Below are 24,145 nucleotides of genomic sequence, written 5' to 3'. Positions count from 1 at the left end.
TAGCAAAAGCCATACTTTTGCACTAACTGGTAAGTATGTTCTTATGGGTCTTGGGGGCAGAAAAACTTTTCTACATTAATACAAAGGCTCTGGTGAAGAGTCAATATTTTTCCTGTCCATTCCCCAAGGAAGTTGTTTAAAAAGTTCAAAGATACATATGTATGTAGGAAACCTGATTTTCTATTATTGTTTGAGTTTTCCTTGTGGAAATAATGAGAAAATAAATAGGATTCTCCATTTCTAATTCTTTTAATAGAAAAAAATCTCATGTACTGTTTTAGAAGGAACCTTTATTCAGCGACTATATGGTTTATGGGCTTTATTTTTCTTAACCATCCTTCTAGAAGGAGACTCAAGGGCCACTTTGAGAGAGGCAAGTACACATTTGCTAGGCTTACCATTCTGCCTCATAACGGTGTGCTGTTTTGGATTTCTATAGCAAAGTGCAGGCCCGAATAGCATTCTCTGCCTATCTCCAGCATGTCCAAATTCGCCTGATGAAAGACAGCGGAGGTCAAACGTTCAGTGCCAGTTGGGCTGCCAAGGAAGATGAACAGATGGTGAGGCTCTTCTGCTGGAACTTTTTTTTTCCTTTTCTTTCTCTCTCCCCTCCCTTTTTTTTCTACTACGGTAAAGAGCAATATATTCTTCTGGTCAATGAATGATTTCAGATCTATTGTATAGATTTCTCTTACTTTAATGTGAAGTAAGTCTTTGTTATGGGGCCATATTCATCATACTTATGTGTTGGGGACATCAATTTATTTCGTTCCAAAAATGGAAATTGCTGAGTAGATGCCAGGTCCTGTGCAAAGCCCTCGAAAAGAATAACAATTAGAATATTTTCTCAAGGAAGTTTGTTTTATTAACTCTCTGAGGGAGGCACTACCATCCCCATTTTATAGATGAGGAAACAAAGACCTAGAGAAGGAAGATAACTTGCCTGTTGTCTGTCCCACAGCTTGTATGTGGTAAACTGGAACTTGAACCCGGAAGTTACAATGGTACATTATTTGCTCTTCCATTGTTTCCATGAGTCATAGGCGTTTATTTTTCTGTCCTGAGGTGTCAAGTTAGCTCTTTGAAAGTTAACACTTTATCATAGGCCCTCTGAGAGTGAAACTTCCTCCATTTTAACATTTTTTCTTTGCTAGTTGTAACTTTATAAAATTCTTAGATTACTGGAAACAAACGTAATAATTTTTACTGTGTATCAGTCATTTGAACATGCCTAGATTTTAATATTCTAGCAAGATTTTTCCTTTTGGATCAGAATGAACTTAAATTTCTTTGGCAAAGTCAATGTTTATGGAAGAAGCTACAGCCCTTCCGTAGCCATTTTAACCACAGGGATGTGTCACCAAAAAGAGAGGGACCTTTGAGACTTAGAAAGTTGCATCCTTTGTCCAGTCACTGGTGTCCATACTGTAATGTCCAGTTGTCCACATTCAAGAGGCATACAGTATGCCCAGCTTATTATACAAACATGATGGCTGTCTCAGAAAATAACTTGTGAATTTAAAGTAGCTACTGCAGCCGAAACCGGTTTGGCTCAATGGATAGAGCGTCAGCTTGGGGACTGAAGGGTCCCGGGTTCGATTCCAGTCAAGGACATGTACCTTGGTTGCGGGCATATCCCCAGTAGGGGGTGTGCAAGAGGCAGCTGATCGATGACTCTCTTTCATCGATGTTTCTAACTCTCTATCTCTCTCCCTTCCTCTCTGTACAAAATCAATAAAATATATTTAAAAAAATAAAAATAAAAAAAATAAAGTAGCTACTGTAACCCAGAGATAAAACCCTGTGTGTTGTGAATAATCTCTCAGCCATCAGTGGAAAATGTTAGCTCTGCTCTTTCCAAGTGGAAAATTGAAACTGCCTTTTTGAGAGTCAGTTTGTCTGCTCCACTGTGAAAAAATAATGTTTTAATATAACAGCTTAAACCACCCTATAGTACAGGGAGCAGAGTAGAGCTATGAAATCCAACCCTCTAGTTATGAAGTGATTTCTTTATACTGGAATAAATTGGCACCAAAGGACAATGAACCAAAATCAAATAGAAAAAAATAAAACCAAGAAGAAAAAATAGCTCAGAAGAGCATAACCACTCAACTATTAGCTTGGAATTCACACAGGATTTCTACAGTACTTTTTACAAGAATATTTGGGATCATCACTGCAAAACTTAATACCAGTTCTGTGAATTTATTTTTGAAAATATATCTAGGAAACAAACCCTCACCCATTCCCTGAGGATTGTGGCAGTGGTCTTGTTTATGAGGAAGGTAGGTGTAGAATTGTCTCTCTGATCCAGGTTAGAGTTAGAGATTCTTTATCACATAACTCACAGAAGGCACATCAATATACAGTTCCAACATCTGTCATCTTAAGGCAATTTTATTGCATTTGGCAGAGGAGGGAAGGAACAACAATCTTTAAGGCGTGTGGCCTTGCAAAATCTTTCTTTGAAGCATCTATGATGTTATGAATGATCTGATTGTTGTGTATTCAGATTTCAGAATCCATTCTTCCATTCAAGTGAGATGCATTCATTCTTCCCCTTAATGACCTTCCACTGTGCCCTGCTTGCCAATCCTTAATTCTAAAGACTCTCTTATCCTCAGGACAGGAAAAACACATCACCTTTCAAGCATAGTAACAGCTCTTTTTTCCCCTCTGTTCCCTTTCCCTCTGTTCCCCTTTCTCTGCTGAAAGTATGGTTTTGGTATTATTTCATACAGCTCCATCCAGGGCCACGGCTTGTGGTTCTTTCCAGCTCCAGCCTCTTGGAAGCTTTGGGCCTGGGACCCTTTCCTCCCTCAACTTCCATGACACTGTTTTCTCTTGGGTTTCTTTCTACATTTATGATGTTTCTCCCGTGGGGTTGTATGTATGATCTGGGTAGTTTTTAGGTTGTTTTTCTGATCCTTCCCCTTCCCCCACTTATCTCTAAGCATGACTATTTCTGTATTCTTTATCTTCTCACCTTTGGTATTTTCATCTGCTCTCATGGTTTTGTTTCCACAACTTTCCCTAAATAGCTTTCTCTTTTCACCCTATTAGAAGTGAAATATGCACTTTAAATTGTTATAATACTATTTGTATATGAATTATGGTAGTTTTACAGCTATTTATTGCATAATTTTTGATTTTCTAATTGCCAGCATATTAAGGGAAGAGAATGCATTTCCTTTGTTTTATGTCTTTATGTATCCTTCCTATACCTAGTATGTTTGCTTATTTATTGAAATGTATAGTTTGCCTTTTTTCACTTCTCTGTTGTATAATCTCTTGATAGCTTGTCTTCTGTTGCTTAGCACAATCCCTGCTTTGCCTCCACAATGACTCTTAATTCTTAGGAGCTAGTGGTTCGTTTCCTCAAGCGAGCATCAGGTAACCTCCAGCACTCACTGAGGATGGTGTTACCCAGCCGACGACTGGCACTTCTGGAACGCAGGCGAATCCTGGCCCATCAGCTGGGTGACTTTATCATCGTGTACAACAAGGTAGGTGGTTTATCTGTTAGCCTTTGCTTTAGATTACCGCGCACCGTCAGAAACAGGCTGGAAGCCTCTTTCCTACTGGCTGGCGAGGTCCTTCTTATCTTCTCTGGCCTCATTATCCCATGTTTGGCCATTACAGGGAGCAGGGCCTCATTCCTTAACCTAGGTGGGTTGAAAGGCTACTTATTTATTACTTCTGAGGCCCCAGTGGCCATAGTTAACTCTTATCACGAGGTATAGTCCTTTTGAGCACTGTTGCACCTGAGATAACTCCTGGGCTGTGTGAATTTGCATTGTCCTGATGGTGCCTGTAGACAGTAGTGAAATGACTATTTCAGAGGTAATTTGAACTGTGTATTTAATATATCTACAGTCTTCTTTCCTGAGAGAGTTATACTTTGTTCTCTAGAACATTTAACCAGTGGCATCATTTTACAGTGAAGCCCAGGAAATACATTATTTGGTTAGATTACTTTGTAAAGCATCTTTTATCCAAGGGTCTCAGAATGCTTTAGAAATACCTTTTTTTTTTCCCTTATAAAACATATGGTCTTTTTACAAAAGGAAAAGCTGAGGCCTGAAAATCTAAATGGCATTTTAAAAGATTCGTGGAATGATTGGCAGAACATTAACATAACTGAATCCATAGCTCACAATTTTTTCCAGATCTGTTCAGAATTTTGGTATGTCTTGTATAAACGAAGGATTTATTCAGTTTGGGTGCTGGTTGATATAGGGAATATCTCCAAAGACCTATTTTTCTTCTCCCTAATTGTAACAAAATGCAGTCTCTGTTATATTGTTGAAGCTGTAAGTATAGCCACAGACGTTGGTAAAATGTTATGAAAAGCCCTTTTCTCATTGGGCTCTGTGAATAGAAAGTAAAAACATAATAACAATTTACATTTATTCTGCAATTTTTATTTGGAAATTGCAGTGTTTCATGAAATAATGGCAGAAAGCATTGTCTCATATCGATGTGTGGCAGAAGACCATAGAGGAATTAAATGTCTTTACTAAGCTGTGAAACCAGATGATGAAATTTGCATTTATCAGGAGTCAGTTTTATCTTGTTGTTTTTCTGTGGGGGTTGGGGACTGGGTAGGAAACAGAACAGATGGCTGAAAAGAGATCCAAGAAGAAACTTGAGGAAGAAGAGGAAGATGGGGTGAATGCAGAAAATTTTCAGGAGTTCATCAAACAAGCAAGGTAGAAGACATTTTTGAAGAATTGAAAATGTCTTATTCCATCTTCCATACTCCCCATTGAATTCCCAACATTCCCTTGTTCCTAACATATGGATGTGAATAAAATCTCTCTTAGAAGGAAAAAAAAGAGTTTCTTAGGCTTGGCCTCTCCATATCTCAGCCAGTTATGTTGCTGTTGTCATGGTTTAGTTTATCATAACACTGCTGCTGGTTATCTGGGCTGTATTTCTAGACAGCCTTCAAAGTACACATCACTCAGAGTGCTGAGAGAGCCCTTTGGAAAGTTGAAGTTAGAAGCTTCTAGTGTTTACTGGATCTGAATTTATCCCTGGCCTACTGAAGCAGAGAGATGACCAAATTTTGCCTACATTGAGTGGGTTGAGGAATTGGCAGTTTCTCAGCACTGTGAAGGTTACGCCTAATTTATATAAAATAGAACAAGTCCTTCATGCTTAGGGTTAGTCTTTAGGGATTGAAAATTTTAGCATTTGGCTCTCTATCTTGATATAAATTAGCAGGCCATTTTGTCCATTTACAATGTGTTTCCAAAGGAAGAGGTAACAAAGGTATTTATATTGTGTTTAATTTGTACTTAAAGGCCTTTGTCTAAAACAAAACAGACTTCTTTAAAACCACTTAAATAAAAGATAAAACATCCGTATAACCCCACTAATTAGTTTTCAACCATCAAAGACACAGTAGGGAGAAAAGCAGTAGAAAAATCAACTCTCAGTTGATTTGTGAAGTTAAATCAGGTGGTGGTTTATCAATCACCAGCATGGTATGGTCTGTGTTTAATGCCTTGTGTAGACTTAATCATAGCCTCAATGTCATGTGCTTAAGTTAAACACATAGCAAACACTTCATTTTTTAAGAGTTCATAATCTTGTAGTTATTTTGTTGACATTCTTGGGTATTGAGTAATATGATTGATAAAGCAGGTATAGAAACAAAGCAAGGAACAGTTTGTCACATCAATATTATAAAACTAGAGAAGAAAAAACACTAGATTATGCTCAGAAAATGGTTCTTTTAAATTAAAAATTTTAATTTCTAGTTCCTCCTAGGGATTTTAAAAATCCCTAAAATATAAGAAAAGAAAAGAAAAAACAAGTGATGTATATTCCACGACTAGACCTCACTTGGGAGTCAAATTGAGTTATATATACTATTAGCTGGGATATAGACTTGGAGGTAAAGTATATTTACTACTGATTGTGGACTAAATACTAATTGTGGGAATAGGTGCTTTATTATGCTTGGGTGGTACATGGATGCCTTTGTCAGGGTTGTTGAATTCAAACTCCTGCAGGAGCCAGGCAGGGAAACATAAATTATGAAGTGGGCAGAGGATAAGATATGAGGTATAAAGCAAGCCTGTATTTTGACCAACCTTCGCCGTTCCCTGTCAGTAACCTGTGAAAGCCAACTAAAACACTGACAGGCAGAGGCGGCCTCCGCGCTAGGCCTTTGGTAGTTACACCAGCCTTTATCTTGTGCTACTTCAGAGACCTTAAGGCTCACCCTGAAATTCATAGATGCCATTTCTTAGGTTGTCATTTCAGTGTGTGCTGAAGATGGGATATAGGTTCTTTGAAAGAATGCCGGAATATTTCGCTCATTTGAAGGCTTCTTATCTGGAACATAGCCAGGCTCGAGGGGGGAAAATGCAAAAAAGCCATTGAGAGGCTGCTCTAGATGTTACAAAATCTGTGTATAACATATGTACTGGAAGAATCTTAAGGGCTTTCGTCTGTTTCCTTATACGTACTTTCATTTTGTGGGTATTCCGAAGGTGAATTTTATTTCAATATTGGAAGTGACCTAGAGAACACCTAGTTTGCTCTCCTTCATTATATAGGTGGTCAGGGAACTCTTCTATGGTGATGGGTGGGTCTCCTTAGTGCTGATATAGACCAAATGTCAAGTGGCTCTTTTAGTGAGTATACCTCAATTACCCTGAAGTGGGGTGGACTGTAAAGGGCCAGAAAAGAAGGCTGCATGGAGTCTTTAGAGCATATTCTTTAAAAATATAAAAGCCATGCTTAATTGGGAGCCATAGGAAACAGGCTGCTGGTCAGGTGGATGTTGGACAGTGCAGATCTAGAAAATTTGTGGAAAGAATAAAGCTTAAAAATTTTAGATTGCTTTACTTATATTGTGCTTAACCATTTATTAGTCACGAGTGTTCAGCTTATCTTTTCATTTTCCCATTCTCCAGCTTACTCCATTTCTTAATAAAATCTGGTGGGAAGGTTTTCTAACCATCCTTTCTCTCCTCGTTTCAGTGAGGCTGAGCTGGAGGAGGTGTTGACTTTTTATACCCAAAAAAACAAGTCTGCAAGCGTCTTCCTGGGGACTCACTCCAAAGGCTCTAAAAACAGCAACAGCTATTCTGATAGCGGAGCAAAGGGTGGTAAGTATGTTGGTTAATTCATGAAAAATAAGAACAAGTGGAAAAAAAGGATATGCAAAGGAGAGTCAAGAATAATGTGCTGCCTAAGCAGTGATAGACGCCACGGTGGTGACATTTTACAGTGCCAGATGGGAAATAAGAAGGCATTACATTACATTTTTGTGCTAAAGGCAGAAGAGAGGCAGGAACTGGTTTTTTAATGATAACAGCAGAGAGCTTTTCAAGACAAATTAATAGTCAACATTTAGTGAGAGATCCTGATAATCTGCTGGACATGATCTTTTTTTTTTTTTTTTTTTTACTTCAAAAAATCATATGGAGTACGGTGGGTGCTATTATAAAATTCCTTACAGATGAGAAAACAGAAGCCAAAAGAGACTGAGTAACTTGCTCAAGGATGCCCTTCGCCATGCTGTGGGGCAGGAGTTTGAGCCTTAGCCTGCCTGATTCAAAGCATGACCTCTTAATCTGTTTCTCTGCCTCTCCTAATGATCTCTCACTTTTGTTCCTTTTTTGTTTTTGCTTCCTCCAGCTCATAATCATTGGCATTTAGGGTAGAATAATTCTTTGTTGTGTAGGACTAGTGATGACTTAATATTCTTAATCCCATTCACTGAATTCCATTAAATTTCTTCAGTCATGGTAGTAACCCAAAATGTTTCCACATGTTTCTGAAAGTTTTCTGTGTTGGGGCACTCCATGATTAGGGATTTTGGAATTGATGTGGATCAAAGTATCTAGGTTGCATCACATGATTTAAAAAGTAGCAGTGATATTCTGTTCTAAACAGAGCCCTGTGCTTTAAATGTAAGATTCATTTAAAATTTAGATGGAAGTGTACTAGTAAGATATAGTACTCAATAAATTAATTTTGTTAAGGAGTTAAATAGCAGATTCAAAGGTGGAGCTTTTTCCTGTTTTTGTTTTGTTTTGTTTTGTTTTAATATATTTTATTGATTTTTTACAGAGAGGAAGGGAGAGAGATAGAGAGCTAGAAACGACGATGAGAGAGAAACATCGACCAGCTGCCTCTTGCACACCCCCTATCGGGGATGTGCCCGCAACCAAGGTACATGCCCTTGACCAGAATCGAACCTGAGACCTTTCAGTCCGCAGACCGACACTCTATCCACTGAGCCAAACCGGTTTCGGCTTTTTCCTGTTCTTTAGGCTACCATAGCCTAATGTGGAGATGGCCATGATAATTGGTCATTTAAAACGTGAGTTTGTTTTCCCCAGAAAAGCAATGTTAATATTTTGAAAATCTTTTATGTTCTAAGACTAGTCCACGAAAGCCTATTTAGCTCATTATATCACTGAATTATTCTATTCTAAATGTCCTTCTGAATTCAGTACTCTACTTGAGCTTTCTTAACTTACCTAAGTACTGAAACTAGTTTATTCACCTCTTCATTCACTCCTCCTAAATATTTTTATTGAGCATCTGTTACGTGTCATCTATTATTGTGATAGTTGTAGGTATGTAATGACCAGGACTGTCATAGTCCTTTATTTTATGTAACATTTATTGTCTTCGAATGAAGTAGGAGGAATAAATAAAGGAAGAAGGTTGGTGGAAGTGTTGGGGAAGAGAGGCTCAGGAGTTCTTATAATGAGGTTGGGGTAGAGAAAAGTGTGTTAACCCAAGTAGGTGAGGGCCTAGATTGCAATTGAGAATATAACTTCTCCCCTGGCAGTAATGGGGAAGCCCTAACAAAATGTACCTGTTTGTATAAATGGGTCCTTGGAAATTCTGGAGTTTGTGTGTTAAGGACTGCCTTTATATAAGATCTATATCTGTCTATACCTATCAAGAGTAACCAGAGGATGCCCTAGCTGGTTCGGTTCAGTGGTTAGAGTGTTGGCCCATGGACTGAAGGGTTTCTGGTTTGATTCTGGTCAAGGTCTCGTAGCTCGGGACACATGCAGGAGGCAACCAATCGATGTGTCTCTCACATTGACATTTCTCTCTCTGTCTCTCTCACTTCCCCCTACCTTCCACTCTTTCTACAAATCAATGGGAGGGAAAAATCCTTTGATGAGGATTAGCAAAAAGAAAAAGAAAAAAAGAACCAGAGGGGCAAAAAGAATGCTTCAACCAAGGAAACACCATTTTGAAATTTGATAATTACTGGACTCGTTTCAAACATGAGTACACAAATGTGGGATAGTATGACCAAGGTTGATGGAGAGGAGAATTCATGTGTCCTAATTCTTTCATTCTGAAAGATGACCTGAAAAATGACCTTTTGTAAGTTTTGCAATGAGCTTAGCCCTTGAGAAAGATTATGGAATATTCCCCTAAGTATATGAATAGTTCTGGCTGTCCTTTTTCAGTAATCTGTGGCAGAAAAAAAAAAAAAACCCACTAATTTATTAGAGTGGAAATTTATTTTATTAGAGTTTTTATTTTGTTGTTGAATATACTGACCAACCTATCTCAAGTAAAACTCACTTAGCTTATTGAAGTAAAGCCAAGGAGTTTAAGATACAGAGCCATTGTAATATCTAGGTGTCCTGCCAGCAAATATCAGGGCTATTCTTTCCATCTCTTGATGGTTGCCCTGCTCCATACAAATTATGACCTCTTTGTTCCAGAGGATACCACCAGCCTGCTTGGTCTCTTGTTCCCATAGCCTGAGTTGTTGGCAGAGGCATCTGACTGTCCTTATCTTCTTTTACGAGCATGTCCTAGCCTATTGGCAGTCCATGGATGCTATCTTGGATTTAAATGTCTTTTCCTGGTTCAGTTAGCAGGAGCTGGGCTTGGGGATCATTGGGAATCATTTGGTTGGTTGCCCACTCTACAGAGAAGTGGGTCTGGCCATCCTTGGAAAAGTGTGGTTGAGATAGGATTGGTTCCTGGGATTGATTTATAGTTGTGTTATATTTTTGTAAACAAAATTATATGTAGCGACACCCTAGCATTAGTAGAAGAGCCTCAGGTCAGTATTTATCTTTTATTTTAGATCACCCTGAGACAATGGAAGAAGTGAAAATAAAGCAGCCCAAACAGCAACAGGCAACAGAAATTCACTCTGATAAACTATCTCGTGAGTGACTTCAGACTACATAGATTTGCTACTCACTGATAAATCCACGAAAGGAAAACAAGTCTTCAGATATTAAATGATTCGAGAACATGAGACATTACCCCAAAGAAGTTCCTTTTCTTTGCTCTTCCTTTTCCCTTAGAATTTCCTCTAATCTACTGAGAACCTGTTTTCCTTCCAAAGGATTTCTCACTTTAATGTTTAGAAATTCTGAGCACTTTTCTAGAAGGTTGGAAAGCAGAAGAAGGGTGTTAGTTGTCACTACCAGAAACTTTGTCTGATGCCCTAACATTTGTAAAACTTCTGCTCTGGTTAATGGAGCTAGTCCCAACTCCAGCTTTGAAAAAGAACTAAAAGCAAACTTTCTGTTGCCAAGTTATCTCCGCAGGCAAAATTTATTAAATTCATGATGAATACTCACTAAAGTCTGTATTTTTCATGACTTCTGTTTCATGATAAGATTATTTTGATGTTTAAATATGTTTATGTCATGCTTCATTGTGATTATATGCCAGTTTTTCTTAAAATGACCTATTTTTTTGTTTTGTCTTGTTTTTGTTTTAATAGGACTTACCACTTCAGCAGAAAAAGAGACTAAATTAGTCTTTACCAATCCTTCCTCTGCTTCTTTTTCTGGTCCTGCTGCTACTCTTCTGCAGAAAGTTCCCAACACCCATTTGTCATCTATTGTTACAACCTCTGACCTCTCTCAAGGGCCTGGTCACCAATCTTCTTTATCTCAGATTCCTCCAGCCATCCCCAACGTGCCTCACCAGCCAACAGTGTTGCTGAGCACAGCCCCTGACAGTGCTTCTCCCTCCACACATCCTGGGACACAGAACGTACCAAGCCCCGCTGGCCTGCCACGCTGTCGATCAGGCAGTTATACCATTGGCCCCTTTTCCTCTTTCCAGAGTGCTGCACAAATCTACAGCCAGAAACTGTCTCGTCCCTCTTCAGCAAAGGCAGGTGAGTGAGAAAACGAAAGGCAGCCTGCAGTGGCAGCTCCTCCCAGCCCCAGTAAAAAGAGAATATCGCCTTTTGTTGTTGTTGTTGTTGTTGAAAGGTAAAGGATATGCTGCATTGTTCTGGTATAATCAAAGAAGAGTCTTGCATTTGGTCCAATGGCATTCATTCATTGATACAAAATAAAACAATTTCTTTTAGGTGCTGGGATAAAGAAATGAATAAGACGGGACTTCTATTTAGTAGAAGCTTGCAGTCTAATTAAAATATTTCTCTGTCAGGCCAATGTGGCCCAGTGGTTGAGCATCCACCCATGAACCAGGAGGTTTACAGGTCAATTCCCGGTCAGGACAGATGCCAGGGTTGTGGGCTCAATCCCCAGTAGGGGGAGTGCAGGAGGCAGCCAATCAATGATTCTCACCATTGATGTTTCTCTCTCCCTTTCTCTTCCATCATGAAATAAAAATATATATATATATATATATATATATATATATATATATATATAACGTATATATGTGAGATTTCCCATCACAGATAATCATAGATCTGTGAGTGTGCTGTGTGTATTCTTTCTGATTCAAATAATTAATCCTGACATCAGACAAATTAGTATTAATTTTTAATGTATTTAAAGTCAAAAGTGACCTGAATAAATAACCAAAGAATTCTTAAGATAGGATATCTAATTTTATTTTATTTTTAACTGTATTTTTATTGTGGATATTATTATAGATATCTAGGCTAGGTATCTAATTTTAAATGAAGTAGACCCATTTTATCATTCAAGTTTTCTTTTTTTTTTAGGTTTTTTTTTTTTTTTAATATATATTTTAAATTTATTTTTAGAGAGAGAGGAAGGAAAAGGGAGAGACAAAGAGAAACATGCCCCCTATTGGGGATGGAACCTATAACCCGGGCTTGTGCCCTGACCAGGAATCAAACCAGCAACCTTTCGTTGCATGGGATAAATGCCCAACCCAATGAGCCACACTGGACAGGGCTTTCCTCGTTATTAAATAGCTTTATTGACATGTAATTAATATACCATAAAATTCACCTATTTAGAGTGTAGAATTCAGTGGTTTTAGTATATTCACAGTTTTACAACACCACTGTTTTAGAACATTTTCCTTGTCCCAAAGAAATCCCATACCTATTAGCAGTTACTATTCATGTTCTCCTTCCACCAGCCCTTTGCAACCACTAATCTACTTTCTGTTTCTATAGATTTGCCTATTCTGGACATTTCATATAAGTAGAATCATACAATTGGTGGTCTTTGTAAATAGCTTCTTTCATGACTCATCCATATTGTAGTATGTATTGGTACTTCATTTCTTTTTTTCTTTTTCTTTTTTTATGGTTGAATAATATCCCACGGGATAGATGTACCACATTTTTTAATCTAGTTATCAGTTGTTTTCACTTTTTGGCTATCATGAATAATGCTTCTATGAACATTCATGTACAAGTTTTTGTGTGGACCTATGTTCCCGTTCTATTGGATGTAAACCTAGGTATAGAATTGCTGGTTTACACGGTAACTTTATAGTTCTTTTTGAGGAACTTCCGGACTATTTCCAAAGGCACTATACCATTTTACCACCAGCAGTGTATGAAGGTTTCAATTTCTCCACATTCTTGACAACACGTAGTATATCTGTATTTTTTATTTTACTCATCCTGGTAGCTTTGAGGTAGTATCTTTTTTTTTTTTTTTTGTGGTCATCATTTGCATTTCCCTAGTGACTAATGATGTTGAGAATCTTTGCATGTGTGTAGTGGTCATCTGTATATCTTCTTATTCAAATACTTTGCCCATTTTTAAATTGGGATATTGTCTTTTTATTGTTGAGTTGTAAGTGTTCTTTATATATTATAGGTACAAGTCCTTTGTCAGATACTTTATGCACAAAGATTTTCCTCCTATTCTGTTGGCCGTGTTTTCAAAACACTCAAAAGTGTAAGGGTTTATTTCTGGATTTTCAGTTCTATTCCATTGATATATACATCTGTCCTTATGTCAGTACCATATTGTCTGTAGCATTGTAGTAAGTTTTGAAATCACCAAGGGTGATTCTTCCAATTTTCTTGAAGCATAAAAGTTTTAAATTTTAATGAGCTTTAATTTATCTAGTTTTTCTTTTCTTGCTTGTGTTTTTATTATCATATTTGAAAAACTGTTGCCTAACCCAGGGTTACAAATATTTATACAGGGTGGGGCAAAAGTAGGTTTATAGTTGTGAGTACATGAAATACAGTTTATTCTATTATTATTATTTATTATTATATTGTTTCCCATACTAACAATTGTAAACCTACTTTTGCCCCACCCTGTATATATGTTTCTCTAAGAATTTTATAGTATAGGCTGCTACATGTAGATCTTTTATTCATTTTGAGTTCATCTTTATGCATGATATGGTAAAAGAGTCTAACTTCATTTTTTTTTTTTTTTTTGGCATGTGGATATTCAGTTGTCCCTTTCCATTTGTTAAAAGAGTATTATTTCCATGATGAATTGTTTTGGCACTCCTAGCAAAAATCCTTTACTCAAAAGTGTAAGAGTTTATTTCTGGATTTTCAGTTCTATTCCACTGATATATACATCTGTCCTTATGTCAGTACCATATTGTCTGTAGCATTGTAGTAAGTTTTGAAATCACCAAGGGTGATTCTTCCAATTTTGTTCTTTTTTATATTGCTATTTTTGGATCCCTTGCATTTTCATATAAACTTTAGAATAAACTTATTAGTTTTTGTAAAACCATACAGATGGGATTTCAATAGGAATTGAGTTTAATCTGTACATCAGTTTGGGGAAAATCCTAACATCAGTCAGATTTTTATTTTTTATTATTTTTATTTTATTTTATTTTAAAAAATATATATTCTATTTATTTTTTTACAGAGAGAAAGGGAGAGAGATAGAGAGCCAGAAACGTTTATGAGAGAGAAACACCGACCAGCTGCCTCCTGCACACCTCCTACTAGGGATGTGCCCGCAACCAATGTATATGCCCTTGACCGGAATCGAACCTGGGACCTTTCAGTCCGCAGACCAACGCTCTACCACTGAGCCAAACCGGTTTTGGCATCAGTCAGATTTTTAAATGCTTTAGTGATATCCATGTTAATGTGAGTGACAGCTATTAAAAACTATGTTTTGTAAATAGCCAGTCTATTTCCTTTTTGTTTGTTCGTTTTTGTTAATTCTCACCGGAGGGTATTTTTCCCATTACTGTTTTTTTTGTTTGTTTGTTTGTTTGTTTGTTTGTTTTAAGAGAGTGTGGAAGGGAGGGAAATGAGAGAGAGAAACATTGATGTAAGAGAGACACATCTTTGGGTTGCCTCTGACACAAGGATGGAACCTTGACCAGTAATTGAATCCAAGGCCCTTCAGTGCACAGGCCGAGTCTCTAACCACTGAGCACACCAGCCAGGGCACTAATTTGTTTCTTAATCAGTATCTGATTTCAAATGAAATGGATTTTATAATATGTGGCTTGAATCAGAAATATTAAATGTGTTATTTTAATAAGTCATAAATATGAATATGTGTCTGTGCTAATTCTGTGATGATTATTTTTTAATCTTCTAAAATTAGTAATATTAATAATCTGATTTGAACTTTATTCTCTCATGTGAGAAATTCAGTAATGTCAGTGTCTCCAGTACCCTGTGTTTTCATCAAAACTTGTTTTTTCACCTTCCTTTTTCTATTTTTCTCAAAGAAGGATAGGGAACAGAAGAAAGTAGTCAGTTCCAGAATGTTTTCTAATTTCTATTGTGATTTCTTCTTTTACCCATGGATTGATTATAAGTATAATCATTGTTTAGTTTTTATATAATTGGCATTCTCTACTTTTCCTAATTGGCTTTTAACTTTTTTCAACTATAGTCAAGAACATATTCTGAATGGCTTAAATAGTAGTAAACAGCAATAGTCAGCAACAATATAGTAGATAGCAATAATAACTTGCTAGTGTTGGGAGTCAAATTTTTCTGTGATTATCGAGTAGTTTGGGAATGAGATTAATTTATCATTTAACTTTAGACTTTATTTTTTAAATTTATTTTAATTATAGTTGACATACAATATTATATTAATTTCAGGTGTGGAAATCTTAGGTGAGAGTATCAATGCTACTCCTAGGCATATACACAAGAGTTCTTCCACATATGTACCAGGAGATGTTTGCAGGATGTATGCTGCACCGTCTATAATAGCAATGAGCTTGAAATAACTAGGATATCCATTAATGGGGGAACAGAAAAAGAACTTGTAGTGTACTTGCAAAATGGAATACCAAGCAGCAGATGAAATTAATAAATTTTAGCTATATTTATAAAGGATTAACCTTAAGCGTATTGTAATGAATAACAAAAGCAACTCCAAGGAAACCACTACAGGAAGGTTTATATTTTTGTAGAACTCAAAAACAAGCAAAATTACCTGGTGTTGAGTATGTGTACACACAAATGCATACATAAATACCCAATATAAAGTTATATTTTTTAAAGGGAAGGGAATACATGATAAAGGGAGACAAGGGATCAGGAAGAGCACCTGGGTTGATGCATGTTTATTGGTGATGTGGTCCTCGAGTTGATAATAAATTCATGGGTGTTCACTGTAATCTGCTGTATGAGTTATACATCTGTTATAAATAATTTTATATGTATCCCATAATAAGCATGAGAATATTTAGATTTTTGAAAGCAGTGTCACCAAATCATATATATGATCATCACAGTTATAGAAGCATTAGTATTACAGAAAGAAAACACATTACAGTGTTTTTCTCTTTTGGATTTTTTAATTTTTTTTCAGTAAGATGTGAGACTTTTAGCAAAGGGAAAATATGAACCTTGATTTTATATTAAATAATTTCTTTCTTGCCAGAATTTCATTGTTCAAAACTAACAGAACTCTGATCTCAGAGCTTTGTTAGAAGGATTGTGGATGACTGACAGTGGATGCCATAGACTACGGCAAGTACAGTCACACAAGAAAAATCAAGAATTATAATCATACGTTTCCAGGGTACATTTTTGTTCAGATTAGTAAATTCTAGGATTGGATCTAGTAAATTCTTTCTTACGAAGCTATCACAGAGAATAAAAACACATTAATAAATGCATGTAACAATTGGGCAGTAGGAAGAATTTTTAGGGTATAGTAAGGATTTATTTTTATTTTTATGAGCATTGGAAGACAGTGTCTTCTCCTTATGTAGTCAGTAAAGTAATCTGGCTGAGGTTTCTCTGTCATCATCCTAAGGTGTTTTCATTTTATTTTTACATGAGAAAACACTTCTCTCTCGCTAGCTCGCTCTCTCTCGCTAGCTCGCTCTCTTTCGCTCGCTCGCTCGCTCGCTCGCTTTTATTTTTTATTTTTTATTTTTATTTTTTAGCAGGTTCGGGCCATCCAAATAAGCAGCATTCAGGAGCAGCCAAAACGCAAAAGGAGGGAGAAGATGTTCCTTCATATAGCCGGCGGTACAATCAGAGCATGGTGACTGCTGAACTTCAGCGGCTCGCTGAGAAGCAGGCGGCGCGGCAGTACTCGCCCTCCACTCACATCAGCCTCCTCACCCAGCAGGTATGCACGGTTTGGGGTGCCAGAGGGCTCTTTGGAGCTGACACAGGAGTAACAGGGTGCTCTGTCCTTACTATTTCTATATACTGATGCCAGTTGAATGAGTATTAGCTGGTTTTGAACCGAAGAGTTCTTCAACTTGAAAGAAAATGAGTTTCTGTTACAGTTATTGCAAATTCAAGTTGCAACTGATGTTACTGTACTTAATTCACGGATCTTTAAAAATAAATTTTATAGGATCTTTTAAAATAACTTCTTAATTTGGTAACATTTTCTAGTCTTATAAATCTTTTTGCCAGAATGCCATAACGTTACCTTTTACTTTTCTTTTTTTATTGTACCATCTTTCACCTTGTGATCTCAGATGTTTTATGGGTTCTGATTAATGAAGTAGTTCAGTACACTCTTCTCCAACACATGTTACTCTCCCCATTTCACAGGCGGGGGAAACTGATGCTGAAAGAAATGATGTAGTGAAGGTCATCTGGAAAGCTGGCTGGCTGGAAATAGATACCAGGGTTTTGGCTTTAAGTTAGATAGATAATAACAAGCTTACAGTACAAGAAGATTAGGTGAAACTTTCAAGAACTTTGCGATTCTTTTTCCCCCTCCTCGCTGTGGCATTTAACTGAAAGTAGCACCCATATCTTCCTCTTTTCCTTAAAAAGCAAAATGGCATCAAAGTCCTCCAAAAAAAATGATCATAACTTAACCCCACAGTTATATTTTCCACTAACTCTGTTGTGTCAAACTCCTTAAATGGTGGCAACTCTGTAATGATATCAAGTCTAGAAAACATGAAGCTGTACTTTAAGTACATATTCAATGTAGGCAACACACTGCTCCCTGGTGGTACCCTACTTTTCTGTATAAAATTTAGGACCAAAATGAAAGGTAAGCCTTAGCTGTACTTCAGCGTCACCCCAGTGTGGGAGGATGTAATTGGTTCTCTTTTTCAAATCTCTAATAGTTTGAAGGAAGGAAGAGGAAGAGACCCAAGGTGAAACAGAAAGTAAGGACTCTTATAAGGGCAATGTTGAGAACTGAAGGGAGTTAGTTAGATTCTAGTGATAGGACAATGGGCAGAGGGAATAGAATATCACACCCATAGTAGAATGGGAAGGAGTTTTGAAATGTGAGTGGCTATGAGGAAGGGAGAAAGGGGCCAGTAATCTGCTACACATCTTTTTATTGGCTCATTGACTAGAATATGTTTCCAATTTACAAATGAGCAACTAGAAGCACCAAAGCATTAAAATTTTTTCTTTGCAACTGTAGTAAAGAAACATAGCCAACTTTGGCATTTACATATTTTCCACTTGTGTCATTTGGTGGATTGCAAGTCTTACAGAATGACAGGATCCTCATCTTGTGGGAGTCTTAGGTGAGGGTATTATAATTAGAAAGTTGTCTTTCACCTGTCCTTCTTCCTCAGCTAAGAATTTCAGTGCCAGTGAAGTCCATCTGAGTCCTCTTCGTAGGGCTCTGAACTTGCCATTAGATGTCAGTCTCAGCGTTTGGAGTCTTGGTGATAGTCTGGTTAGAGCTTGGAACAGCTCTGAGGAAGGTGCTGTAGTATCCAATACGCAGGGTGGAGTGGTGGGAATAGAGTTGTATTGGCCATCTACAGACCTGCCTTCTGTCACTGACTAGCTGTGTGATTTTGGAAAATTAACTCAACTTCTCTCAACTTCAGGTTCTTTGTTGTTGGGGAAAATACAACAGCACCATTTTCTGGATAATCATTTTATTTTGTCCACAGTTTCAATTATTTAGCCCATTGAAGTTTTTAGTGGCAGTCCTGGCTGGGTGGCTCAATCATTTGGAGTGTTGTCCTGTACACCAAAAGGTTATGAGTACGATTCCCAGTCGAGGCACATGCCTGGGTTGTGGGTTCAGTCCCCAGTTGGGGCAGGAGGCAACCAATGTTCCTTTCTCACATTGATGTTTCTCTCTCCCTCTTTCTCTAAAATCAATAAAAATATCCTTGGGTGAGGATAAAAAAAAAAAAAAAGGTTTTAGTGGCATTCTCCATAAAATTTTTTTATTCAGATGTGTTTTTTAAATTTATTCATTCAAAAACATTTTATTAAGTTCTTAAGAGTGTTCCAGGCTTGGCACCAATCTGTGGGGATGATAGAAGACAGTCCTCAGCATGAACTAACTCATAATCTGGTTAGTGGTGTTGGAGGACAAGGAGCCAGCAGGGACCAGCGAGTATGGAAGCTGGACGGGAAGACAAGGGCTGATTCACGGAGAGCTTTGAATGCCCCTTGCAGGAGCTCACTCTTCATTTCAGAGTTGACTGGGAGCCATAGAGACCATTAGCTGGAGCCCTCAAGCAGCTGGGAGGAGGATGGATGAGGCATTGTCACCTCTTTCCCTGCTCACTGGTGAAGATGCAGAGGAAGAGTAAACTAGCCAAAAGTAAAGAAGCAAAGTACTCTGACAACCCAAGTTATCCAGAATTTACGTTAAAGGCTAGTTCTCAGGAATCTATATAAAAACAACCTCATTTACCTTGTCATTGCTTTTACTACTTCTGCTATGACAACTTTGTTTATGGCCAAGAACACATGAGAATATCAAACTTGCCTGACCCCAAGGAGTAGCCACAGTGACCACTTTAGAAATATTTGTGCCAGCTCAAGTATGCTTGAAGTTAGAAGAGATACATGTTCTTTGTTTTGTTTTGTTTTTGTTAATCCTTACTCAAGGATGTTTTTCCATGGTTTTTAGAGAGAGTGGAAGGGAGGGGGAGAGACAGAAAGAGAGAATCATCAATGTGAGAGAGAGACATCAATTGGTGGCCTCCCACCCGTGCCCAACCAGGGCCAAAGGTCCAGCCTGTAACGGAGGTATATGCCCTTGGAAGGTACATGCCTTTGACCAGAATTGAACCTGGGGCCCTTCAGTCAGCAGATTGATGCTCTGTCCATTGAGCCAAACCAGCTAGGGCCAGATACATATTCTCAACATACGATTATTCAATAAATACCTTCTACATCTGAATGGAAGGCAGATCACATTGAGGTCTTTCCTGTGTCATGTGAGAGGCTGGTTATCTTGGGAGGATGGGAGCCTCTGGAAAGCAATGTGTACTCCCTGACAGCAGTTTTCCACTAGCATCTCTCACCTGTGGTGGGGGAGCACTGCAGTAGCTGGCAGGGTGCTGGGGTGGAGCTGAGTGTGAGGTCTCACTATCTCTGCCTCACTCAGTGCTAAGAGAGGCGTGTGTGTTTTTATAACTGTAGCGCTCTGCACAGAAGCAGCCCGCTGTGGTCACTGCCCTGAGTTCACAAAAGAATGTGGCGAATCAGCCCAGCTCTGTGGTGAGGAGGGGAGGCAGGGAATCAGAGGGAGCAGTGGCCCTCTCTGTGCGGCGGGCGCGTGTGAGATTTCAGGACCCAGCTATCATTAGGAGCAGCTCCAGCTCTTCCCGCCTGGAGGCTTAATCAAAGGGATAACAGCAGACCACCCAGGCGAGGGCTCCGTCAGTCTCTGTTCCCCAGCCAGCCAGTGCCCGGGATGTGGCCAGGCCTCCTGGAAATGTGCTGACTGACACATAGGAGGGAGGAGGCACGTTTTGCTTCTCACATTTTTCATTTGGATGGAGAGTAAAAAAGAAAACCACTTAATTTCATTTTTTTGCTCCTTGCCCTGATACTTCCCTGACTGGTCCTGGAGAAGGATATATGCTTAGGTATAGAATTTTTATATGCTTAGATATGGAATCCTTGGTTCACACCAGTCCTCATTCACTCTCACTCATTCATATGCATTCAGAGAATTCACAGAGGAATTTGTTTTTTCATTTCTTTTGCTGTAGCAGCTACCATTGTAGTCTTGCTGACTTATTCATGGTCCACAGTAGACTTTGAATCTCGATTTCACAGATTCCAATTTGAAAGTGAAATTGGCAGAGAGGAGCCAAATGACTTGCCTGGTTACAAATGTCCTTTAGATCGAGACAGGTGACACTCAGTTTACCACCAGCATACTTCCTTCCTGTCTCCTTAGCTCATCTGGACACACTTGAGCACCTGCACACTGTGTTCGGATTTTGTGTTTGTTGTCTCAGCCTAACTCCTTTGGTTCTACAGTATATGCTTTTGGTACTTCTTTGTATCATATACTTACTCTTCATTCCTAGAAACGAAAAAGCAGACACTCTTGAGTCAGTGAGACTTGGACAAGTTACTTAGCCTCCTCGTGCCTTGACTTCCTTATTGGTAAGATAGAATAATTTCAGTATCAGGACCACTCTTTTTGGATCCCTATGCCTCCGCTCTAAGACCTAGTTCCCGTTGATCTCATCTATTGTAATTCCTACATCTTCTGTGTCTCTCAAGGCTTTAAGCCCCCAATTTTTCTTAATTCCTTGGCCTACTGCGAGGTCTTTTGTTCTAAAATAACCTTTCTTTTGCCGTCCACCCCCTCAAGCTCTTGTCATCTCCGAACTGCCAGATTCCTTTTGAAGGAACACCCCCTGCTGCCCTCAGTCCTCCCCACCCCTTACTCTTGCAGTCTAACTTCATCTCTGACCATCTTGCCGAACGCTCTCTCACTGGTCACTGATGAACTTGAAATTGCCAGCTTGGTCACCTGTTTATAATTCTCATTCTCCTTTAGCGTGTGGCACTATGATTGACCACCTTCTACCTGAAACTTCCCTTAGCATCTTCAACTCTTTAATAATTCTTTTGAGAGCTCTTTTCTTCCTACTGGAAAGATTATGTTTTTAAGCCACTGGTATATGGACCTCAGTTATGAGAATAGGCTCTGGGGAATCTCTGGGTCAACAGCAGAGTCTCTGATGGAAGAGGTTGGTGATGCCTGGGCATCTACCTCTCTCTGCCCTTCACTGCATCCTCCAGATATCTCTTGGTTCCAGGCACAGCAGAACTGTTTCTTCTCTCTGAAGTGTATCTTCTCATAGCTCCACCTGGTACTGTTCTGTGCATTTCTCCCAAATATGTATCTTTTAGTGTGAACCTCTTTGCTGAGTGCAAGGTCTAAATTTCCAGCTGCCTGCTAGACTCTTCCACTTAACTGTATTGCCAGTGTTAAAATATTCAACATATTCTTAAAATATTAAAATAATAATATATCTAAAACCTACCCTTGTCCCTTTTTCCCTCTCAATGTTAGTTGACATTGCAGTTTCTCTAGGAATTTAGGTAAGGAGCTTTTGATTTATCATTGCCTCTCTTTGCTTCCTTATTCTCTTTAAACGTCCAGGCAAGTTGCCATCTTTTGTTGATTCTGACTTTAGAATGTCTCTGATATTTATCCTCTCTGTTTCACTTTTATATCTATAGTCCTGTTTAAGGCCTTAATTATCTCTCAACTGGACAGCTGCAATTACCTCCTAAACAGCCTCCCAGCTAGCCTCCCTCTCATTCACCCTGTCTTTGCTCTAAAGGCGTCTTTCTGAATCACAAGTCTGATAATAGTACTCCTCTGCGCAAGAATCTCAAGGGGCTTCCTGTGATCTACAATGTGAAGCCTAAGCTATTAAATGTTATTCAAAGCCTTAATTTAGAATCGGGCTCCAGGCTACTCCTCCAGTCTGTGTCTCTTCCATCACATTCTTTTGTGAAGCTCAGCCAGAATTTCTGTTGATCTCTGGGCCTCACTATGTGCTATCTTCTCAAGGGAAATGTTCCCCCGTCACCTAAGACATCCGTTCGGGCTCAGCATAGATGCCACTTCACTCGTATGAATGCCATTTTATTCTGCCCACTGTGTATGTCCAGATAGCTGTCTCCCTTAATAGTCAGCCAGCTCTTTCAGGGCAGTCTCCTTTGCTGCCTCAGAACCCGACTGGTTCAGTGATGGTACTCAATGACTCTGTTGATTTTACAGGACTGAGTAGGGGGACCATGTTCATTTTTTCACCAGTTTCCCCCCTACCCGGATTAGAAGCACTTAATACATTAAAAAAAATAAATACTCGAATCTTGCCCAGCTGGTGTGGCTCAGTGGTTGAGCATGGACCTATGAACCTGGAAGTCATGGTTCAGTTCTTGGTCAGGGCACATGCCTAGGTTGCAGGCTAATACCCCAGTATGGGGCATGTGGGAGGCAGCTGATCAATGATTCTCACTCATCATTCCTTCTTTCTCTCTCCTTTCCTCTCCATGAAATCAGATGTATTTTTAGAAATAAAATAAAAGTGAATCTTGAAGAAGGCCCTGCTACCCCAGCTAGAAGTCTCCTGTCCATTCTCTATGCTCCTTTAGCCTTTCATTCATCACTCTCTAGAACAAATCTATTATACTTATGCATCCCTTCCTTCATGTAAAGCAGTGGTTCTCAATCTTTCTAATGTTGCGACCCTTTAATACAGTTCCTCATGTTGTGGTGACCGCCAACCATAAAATCATTTTTGTCGTGACCCACAGGTTGAGAACTGCTAGCAGGGTCACCTAAGACGATTGGAAAATACAGATATTTATATTACGATTCGTTAACAGTAGCAAAATTAGTTATGAAGTACCAACGAAAATGATTTTATGGTTGGTGGTCACCACAAAATGAGGAACTGTATTAAAGGGTCACAGCATTAGAAAGGTTGAGAACCACTGCTGTAGAGTTATAAACTATACGATGGCAATACTTTCTAACCTTATCCTAGCACAGCACCCTGAACTTGGTAGGCACTTATCATATGCAAGCTCAATTGAATAGAATTGAAAATAATTTTTCTGCATTTTTATATTTCTTCAAATGATTGCTCTCCATTTTAAAAATTGATGAGACAATATCTGCCCTTCATAAAAAAACAGCTGACATTAGTTGAATGTCTACTTTCGTTATAGCCATTGTGCCAAGCACTTCGTAAGTATTCTCTCTTTAACCGTATGAGGTACTTTTTTTTTTTTTACAGACGAAGAAAATAGAAGCTTAGAGAGTAAGTGACAGCTATGGTCACACAAATGGAAAGTGACTGAACCAGACTCCAATCCAGGTCTGTCTGATTCCCTGCTCTTTCCCTTTGTGCGTTTCTGTCTCTTCCTGTTTGAATAAGGACGCTAACCTCTCATCAGACTAAAATGACTGAGCTTAGCACTGAGAGCCTGTGGTTCCTGTGACATTGCCCAGAGTTGTAGCCATGTCAGTGCTTGAGCCTGCAGAGAGGACAGCATGAATTCAGATTTAGACAAATTCATATTCATGTCGGTCCAAATGCTTCTTAACCTTTCTGGAGTCAGAGATCCCTTTGAAAATTGAATAAAAACTGTATTCTTTCTCCTGAAAAACATGTACACTCAAACTTAGAAATTTGTGTTAGTTTCAAATGGTTTATAGAAACTCTCCCAACTAGGTTTCTATTGATGCCCAATAAACCCAGGGTCTCTGAAAACTGTTAGGTCAGATATGGCTATTAA

General features: G+C 38.6%; 1 protein-coding gene across 3 annotated transcripts in view; it reads left to right on the top strand.

Moving 5' to 3' along the window:
• The window catches only part of TTLL5 (tubulin tyrosine ligase like 5), a 239,727-nt gene that overhangs the window by 87,054 nt on the left and 128,528 nt on the right, over positions 1-24,145 (top strand). For 2 of the 3 annotated variants that reach the window (XM_036430771.2, XM_036430764.2), the window contains exons 22-28: positions 440-560; positions 3,360-3,506; positions 4,609-4,712; positions 7,000-7,127; positions 10,097-10,180; positions 10,748-11,149; positions 16,567-16,754. In XM_036430771.2, the coding sequence (XP_036286664.1) occupies positions 440-560; positions 3,360-3,506; positions 4,609-4,712; positions 7,000-7,127; positions 10,097-10,180; positions 10,748-11,149; positions 16,567-16,754 (1,174 nt within the window). The remainder of the gene's footprint in view (positions 1-439; positions 561-3,359; positions 3,507-4,608; positions 4,713-6,999; positions 7,128-10,096; positions 10,181-10,747; positions 11,150-16,566; positions 16,755-24,145) is intronic. The other variant, XM_036430782.2, reaches the window with a different exon arrangement.

Source organism: Pipistrellus kuhlii, unplaced genomic scaffold (genome assembly GCF_014108245.1).
Source record: "Pipistrellus kuhlii isolate mPipKuh1 unplaced genomic scaffold, mPipKuh1.p scaffold_m20_p_1, whole genome shotgun sequence".
Taxonomy (NCBI): domain Eukaryota; kingdom Metazoa; phylum Chordata; class Mammalia; order Chiroptera; family Vespertilionidae; genus Pipistrellus; species Pipistrellus kuhlii.
This window is presented reverse-complemented; position numbering and strand designations above follow the sequence as displayed.